This window comes from Rhodamnia argentea, chromosome 8 (assembly GCF_020921035.1).
Source record: "Rhodamnia argentea isolate NSW1041297 chromosome 8, ASM2092103v1, whole genome shotgun sequence".
Lineage (NCBI taxonomy): Eukaryota > Viridiplantae > Streptophyta > Magnoliopsida > Myrtales > Myrtaceae > Rhodamnia > Rhodamnia argentea.
Window position 1 is genome coordinate 18,304,687 of NC_063157.1, and position 7,507 is coordinate 18,312,193.

Below are 7,507 nucleotides of genomic sequence, written 5' to 3' on the forward strand. Positions count from 1 at the left end.
CGTTGGCTCACCGAGATTAATTTCTCACCCCGTCGTGATTAATAATTTTCAAGCAGTCTTGAAGGCCGTGGACGATGAACCGGGAGGATTGTGGTAGGATTTTTGGGAGTAGACGAGGGATTAACCTTACCGGACCTTGTGTCTTTTGAGGTTCTAGTGAGCCGCCTCGAAGTATGGGGTTGTACGTATTTATCGTAGCTCAGTAGGGTTAAGATTCGTCTGCTTTGGATGTTTAATGAAATTGTTTTTGATGAATTGACTGTGTTGATTTTCTTGCTATACTATCCCCGCTGATCTTGTTGTCCGGGAGATTTGCACGTTCCGCATGCGCCGTAAATTCATAGGTCGATAGCCTACCTAGGACGCTATCATTCATGACCCGAGGCGAGTAAGGTAGGGATGTCGCGAGCTCGAGAGTCGGGGCGTGACACCATAGATCTTTGATCATTTATCTACTTAGAACACACACACACATCAATTTAATTACCATGAATATATTATTTTTGTCCATCGTTCAGAGATTGATTACCAAATATCGCATAAGAATTAGAGATTTTTTCTTCTAAAATGACCATAAAAGGTCAAGCTCGCACGTAAACAGTCGATTTAACTTTTACTTTTCTGTGATCTTAAGGAAGCATTTTCAACTGCAGTTGCGTGACTGAATGGTTTTGGCGAAAATGGCAGGTTCCGGAGACATTGCCTGAGGAGGTTCTGGGCAAGATGGGTGCTCCGGCGAAGAGCGATGTGCCGATAATCACTCCGAATGAGCTCGTGGAGGCCGATGGCATTATGTTCGGCTTCCCGACCCGGTTCGGGATGATGGCTGCGCAATTCAAGGCCTTCATGGACGCAACCGGCGGCCTCTGGGGCTCGCAGAAGCTGGCAGGCAAGCCCGCGGGGATCTTCTACAGCACCAGGTCTCAAGGAGGTGGACGGGAGACCACTCTGTAAGTTGCCGATTCACCGATCGAGTTTGCGAACATCATTCAATTTCGATTTTGTTCATAGACTCATTGCCCGATTTCTCCATTGACGTGCCTTGGTTCGATCAGATTGACCGCGATCACCCAGCTGACCCACCACAGCATGATCTTCGTCCCCGTCGGGTACACCTTCGGGGCCGGCATGTTCGAGATGGAGAAGGTGAAGGAGGGGAGCCCATACGGCGCGGGGACTTTTGCCGGCGACAGCTCAAGGCAGCCTTCGGAGCTGGAGCTCGGGCTTGCGTTCCACCAGGGCAAGTACTTCGCCGACACCGCAAAGAAGCTTAGGGCCTCTGCTTAAAATTTCTGCTCTGATGATATGGAAACTCCGTGCATCTGTTCTCTTCAAATTGCCTCGGCTTGCTACATCCACATTGTAATAAGTGCTTTTCAAGATGATGAAATATTTTGACTGTTACATATTTTTTGGTCTACAGTTTATTTTGATTACACAGTATTTAGCCATTTACTGATGAGGAAGAATGCGGCTGGAGGATTCATCGAAGTCAAAGAAAGACCCAAGTGATATTGCCGCTGCATTACAGAACGCTTTGATCCTTACAGAACGGAGTTTTTTCTTCTTTTTTTGGGTCAGATTTCAGAATGGATTAAACCGACCATTGATTTCTCAAATTTGTGCAACCTATGAAACACAACCATTGCAGCTTGACAAGGATAGACACATCTAAAGATGACATTCTCATAAACCACAGCACCACACACCGATAATAACTGAAAGAAAAAGTGTAATTCACGACCATACTACTACAACTGGAATCAGTGGACTCGCCGAAATACCACTCAAATGGAAATAAAATAGATAAAGCCGTTAATAGAGAAATAGCAGAAGCAGTTATCTTGAAATGGATCATCATGCAGATGCTTCCTTCTCATTGAAGAATATGTCTGTGAACACCTTCTTGGAGTGCAAAGAAACATTCAACAGCTTTATGGCCTACAAACCAGATGACAAGAGAATCAGAAGCTTTCACTGAACATTTCGCAGCCATGGGTAATGAATTGTCATGAGGCTAAAATAGCATAGAGAATTAAGTCCTCAAATTCGATTTAGTAACAATCCAGACCTTATCAGCTATCTTTAACTTAAGAAACTAACAAGTCGTGAAGACTTATTTAGGAAAAGTGCTGATGCACACTATTCCATAACTATGAATTATCATCCTTGTCATGAAGATGTGATTTTATCAAACGATGGATCTTGTTCTTTTTCTAAACCCAAGCCCATTTTTGTGTCGGGGTAGGATATCACTAAACCTTTTGCAATGTCAGCAGCGCGGCCGTAACAGAAGAGAGACTCGTAGCGCAAGTTGGAATGCATAAATCTGACATGTAGTCAATGGCGACACTACTACCATCCATATCCCAGCAATGGCTCACTGAAATCTCTTAACTATCATTAGAAATGCTCTAACTAACAACATCACTTCTATGTGTTATTCAATTATCCTCCAATTTTCACTAACATCGCTCCTACGTGTTATTCAATAATCCTCCAATTTTCACTAACATCTACATGAATAAAAGGCTTAATATGTCCTGGAGCATGACGAAAATGCAACTAATAATTTTAAGCCTGGAAACAAAAAAAAAAAGATATAGGATATTAGAAAGGGGTTGCAGGCCTTACCTCATCCATCCCAAAATCTACCACCTTCTCTTCAACATCCCCAAGTTCCTGCACATTGAACTTGTTGATGAGAGTAACACAAGAAATGGTGGACATAGGCTTCACGACCAGATCATCCATCACCATGTATGTCACAACGCCTTTCACATAACCACCCTCACTGCCGGATGTCTCGGACGAGGATGACACAGCTGGCCTAACAACCCATGAAAGTTTGGCACTCATATTGTCACGGCAATCCGGGCATTTTGCCGAGGGGGCATCAGTGACATAGTGATCACATCCGGAAGGGCACCCGTAGTAGTCGGTTAGGCGCGGAAGCTGAAGCTTCGGGTAATAACAAGGGAAGCTCCGGACCACTTGCTCGGTAACTTGGGCCTCAACGTAGTCTCTTTCTGGTTAGTTTTTAAATATATTTCACTGAGATTGTCAATACTCTTGTAGACGTTGCCTAAGCTAGCAGCTGTGCCTCCACCGGTGAGGAAACTAATAACAGTTCCAACCGGTAAAGCCAAACAATGGAAAAGGAAATCCACAAAGTCCTTTCCAGCTTCAGCAAAAAGCACCGTGTGGCTTCTCCGGTCGACAAGAAGCTTCAAGCTCATCTTAGTCGCTGCCATGGTTGTTTTTGTTCTTGACCTGTCAAGAGAATTAGACCAATCTGAAAAATATCCTTCCGTCCTATGTTACTGAGATAAAAGCCAAATTAAATCTCAACGTGCTTGGTTGTTTTTTGCCATTTTATAACACTTGCGCTTGAGTTTGTAATGTTATACTGTTGTAATATCAGCTTCTCAAATCTCATAAAATGAAAAATGTCTAGAGGTTCTCATGGCTGGCACTAGGCCTTGCAGGCACCGGAGTTTGAAGGGATTTATCGAAACCGAATCAGACGATCACACGGAGAATCGAGAAAAATTGGAAAGACGCACAAGATTACCCAAGTTCACCCCAAGATTAGGGCTACGTCCCGCAAAGAGATTTCACTATATTTTTTTTTTCTTTGACCAAATCAACTCAATACAATGATAAAACCGAATAAAATATATATGCTCAAAAACGGGCTAAAAAACCTAAAACCTCTTAATTCCATCATACGGGCCAGCTTAAATAAAAGCCCAAACCCGTAGAGCTTTCGGGGGCGTTGCCCCCGAACCCCCGCTCACTGACCGGGCAGCCGGACATCCGTGTCGGGCGCGCTGCCCCCGAACCCCTGCATCCCGCGCATAGGAGTCATATGTCGTTGGGTAACACTACGATTTCCCTAAGCTCACGTGGGTGTACCCGGTGTGAGAAATAAGAATCCCCGAAGTATTCGCCAACTCCAACAGAGTTACCCGGACCATCATGCATCTATTTGGCAGTCACCCCTCTAAAGCTTTGATCGATGTCGATCGTACCGGACCATAAAAAAACTATCAAATCAAGCAATCGGGTGGCGGTGTCCACAGAAACCGAGAGAAAATCAAGAACTACTCAAAGATTTGTCTCTTTTGTTGTATAAGCAGATGCGCAAGAGTTTCACGAACCAACATGTCCGTGATACAACCGACTCCTGTTGGGGAAAATACGAACCCTTGCTCTACAATGATGCGAGTAACGAAAAGGCGAGAGCAAATCTACTTCAGTTTCGCACTAACCAGGAGAAAATCGTCAAACTGGGCGTCTCAATTATGGCTTCGACCCTGCAAGTGCAAGAGCTGCTTCCTTCACGGGTCATGGTCAACAGACGGAGAGCTTTGCCTTTCTTATAGTGGAGTTTGGGACAAGGCCGGGGCCCGGGGCTTTTGGAAAAGGCACCAGCTTTTTTTCTTTTGGGTCAGAGGAAATTATTAACACAGGTTCTTCGGGGAGAATTTTTTTAGCTGGAGCACCTTCTTGAGGAAGTTTTCGCAGTGGGGTCTTCTCCTGACAAATATTCGACGTGACTTGATCGCAGGTAGAGCTAGGAGCATGCATATATACGAGGGTGATCGGTTCCCAACAGTTAGGAATGGAGAGGACGGTTCTCGAATTGGAAACTGGACCAATGCCCTGAAACGTTATCCGGTTCCGAGTGAGCCAATGAAACGGTGGCACATAACCCGGAGAGATGTTCTTCTCCGACGCATATCGGGGACCGACAATATCGGCGTCCTCTTTCATCCCGACAAAAGTGCCAAGAAAAAGGAAGAAGAGTGAGACCTAATGCTTGGCCCGATGATTGAAAATAGTTTGGAGCGACCGAGTGAGAGAGAAAAGTACAGTAGGCATCTCCAAGTTAAGGGTGCGCATGGCAACACTTCTACTTCAAAAATTAATTTCTAGTCAGAAGTTGATTTTTCTACTTTTACTTTTGAGCAGAAGTTGATTCTTCTACTTCTATTCTATAAGTTGATTTATGATTAGAGAAAAACTTTTGATAACAAGACAAAATTTCAGCTTCTGAAACACAAATTCGTTTGGTAATGGTTGAAAATTTCTACTTTTAAAATATTATTAACACAAAATCTTCTACGAAAAATTAATGTCGTCGACCAAAAAATCTGTTCTTCATTTTTAATTTTTTTTAAAATTTTTTTAAAGAATAATTTTTATTTTAAAAAAATCTTATTTACTTTTTAAAACTAAAAAAAATATTATTTGCATATGTGTGGCGAGCAAGAGCGGAACGTGCAATGGTCGGCAGCTAGCGGGGGTGGGTGGTAGCGAACAATGATTGGCGGCGGGCGGTGGCCACGGCGGGTGATGGTCGGAGGCGATGGGCGGCAGCAGGTCGATCGTGGGTGGGTGGCGGTTGGCGGTCAATGTATGTCAATGGCGGGCGGCGATTGGCGGCATCATCGGCGGAGCCGTTGTTGGGAGAGAGGCATTGAAAGTGAAAAGAGGTTGAAACGAGAGAGATATTAATATTGAAGAATGGGTGGAAACCACATTATCTATTTTATTTATGGCAAAGGTTAACTACTTAACAGAGTTGACAAGGATGCACAAAGCTATTCCGAAGTCATTGCAAAGAGTTAGATTTTGGACGGGAAAGGACATGTCATGTCGATCCCGCGAGCAACGTATGTATAGCTCCCCTTCACATTATGAAAAAATAAAATAAGTTTCGAAGTTTAGACAATAATTTCTTCTTGCTTATTTTATGGCACCTCGCGAACATTGAATATTGTTATCTTGTCTTTGGTGTCCCTTTTTCTGCTGGATTTTTTTATTTCTATCTTTTTGCCTAGGCCGTCCTTTTGTCCTTTGGGCTTGGGGAGCCTAACGACTCCCAGCCAGTTCATAGTAAATTTATCGAGGGTCGGTTCATAGTAAATCTATTGATTGCTTGAACCACATGGATCAGTTCACATAAAACACATTCATCCCGACGTTACAAGCATATACACATTCAAGAACTTGTTTTCTTAGCAAGCTAACATATAGTAGAGACTAATTTCACATCGCGGATCAAATAGTTTCATCAGCATTTCACAAAGTAGCAAGAGCAAACTACCCCAGCAGGCCAATACGAATGGAGAGTTTTTGAAATTGAAGAATAGCATTTCACTTGAGATCTTCCCCTGTTGAATCGGTCCGTGAGAACCGTTTTGGAATGCAATGAAGCGCTCAACAGCTTTATGGCCTGAGTAAAGATCGCACGGCACAAGACAAGTCATTAAAAATGGGTGCTTGAGAAAAGGCAAGTTATACAAATAGGGGTGCTTCCAGTTTCTAGCAAACAATAGCTCACATAATCTGAACTTGATCATGAAGCTGTATGGCTTCTAAAAAATCTACGTCCTAAACACCATAATTAGATTGGAATGTTTAGTTTCTTCTTCCAAATGCTGAGCATTGATGTGCTCTTAGTTGACGAGTTGACCACATATTGATGGGATGGATCAAGCCTTGTAATCTCATACGAACATCGTAGTTAGCTCTAGAATTGGTTGGTTATTCTCTTATGCCATGTTCCCGACCGGACATACGACTACCAGTTGAAAATCAACCTTCAGATTTCAGTGTTTTATCCTAAATTGGGTCCAAATATTTGTAAGAGGTTGCGACTTTTGTGGGCCTTACCTCGTCCATGCCAAAGTCGATCACCTTCTCTTGGAGATCCCCGATTTCGTGCGCATTGTACCGGTTGAGGAGAGTAATGCAAGAGATGCTGGACATGGGCTTCATGACCAAACCGTCCATCGCCATGTATGTGACCATGCCTCTCACGTAACCGCCCTCCCCACTAGGTACCTTGGCCGAGGATGCGGCACCAGCAGGTGGCCCCGGGACCCATGACAGTTTCTTGCTCATCGTATTGTTGCAACCGGGACATCTTGTAGAAGGGGAATCCGTCACACAGCTATCGCATGAAGCGCCTACGTAGCGAAAACCATTGGCAGCACGAGGGCAAATGTAGTAGTTAAATGGTGCTGAAGGTGGAGCTTCGGGCAACTACTAGCGCGTAACATCCGGATCGGAGCTCCATGTTTTGGGATTCAACAGAGCCTCTTTCTATCTAAGTTCGATTGATGGATATCTGAGATTCTCGACACTCGTATAAAGATTGTACAAGCCACCCACCATGCCCGCTTTGGGGAGAAGACTCACAATAGTTCCAATCGGCAAAGCCGGAAAATGGAAAAGGAAATCCACGAAGTCCTTTCCGGCTTCGGCAAAGAGGACGGTGTGGTTTCTCTTATCAACAAGAAGCTTCAAACTCATCTTCTTGGTTTCTGCCATGCTCGGCCTTAGTGCGTGCAGAGAATCAAGCATAACCATAAGCCGGTTATCCATGATTTCAACTACAACACGAAGGGAATCGGGCTTGGTCTAGGCAGGCTAAGTCTAACATCGAGCCTAAAAACTCTCATGCCAGCCCATAATTGGAAAAAGGGAAAAAGTC

The 7,507-nt window shown here is 44.0% G+C and overlaps 2 protein-coding genes across 2 annotated transcripts; one reads left to right on the forward strand and one right to left on the reverse strand.

Moving 5' to 3' along the window:
* The first annotated feature begins 665 nt into the window (after nt 1-665).
* Nucleotides 666-1,393, forward strand: LOC125316241 (probable NAD(P)H dehydrogenase (quinone) FQR1-like 1). The gene is made up of 2 exons (XM_048284112.1): nt 666-950; nt 1,056-1,393. The coding sequence occupies exons 1-2, from the start codon at nt 724-726 to the stop codon at nt 1,285-1,287; spliced, it is 459 nt and encodes a 152-aa protein (XP_048140069.1). The 5' UTR covers nt 666-723; the 3' UTR covers nt 1,288-1,393.
* Nucleotides 1,394-6,082: 4,689 nt separating this feature from the next.
* LOC125316303 lies at nt 6,083-7,007 on the reverse strand. The gene is made up of 2 exons (XM_048284315.1): nt 6,685-7,007; nt 6,083-6,244 (listed from the first exon to the last, which is right to left on the reverse strand). The coding sequence occupies exons 1-2, from the start codon at nt 6,913-6,915 to the stop codon at nt 6,083-6,085; spliced, it is 393 nt and encodes a 130-aa protein (XP_048140272.1). The 5' UTR covers nt 6,916-7,007.
* Between the last annotated feature and the right edge of the window lie 500 nt (nt 7,008-7,507).

Bases quoted from the DNA above. Each gene is read 5' to 3' on its own strand.
- LOC125316241 (XM_048284112.1), top strand. From the start codon at position 724: ATGGGTGCTCCGGCGAAGAGCGATGTGCCGATAATCACTCCGAATGAG. The intron at 951-1,055 runs GTAAGTTGCCGA...TGGTTCGATCAG, and splicing joins GGTGGACGGGAGACCACTCT to ATTGACCGCGATCACCCAGC.
- LOC125316303 (XM_048284315.1), bottom strand. From the start codon at position 6,915: ATGAGCAAGAAACTGTCATGGGTCCCGGGGCCACCTGCTGGTGCCGCA. The intron at 6,245-6,684 runs GTAAGGCCCACA...ATCTTTACTCAG, and splicing joins TCGACTTTGGCATGGACGAG to GCCATAAAGCTGTTGAGCGC.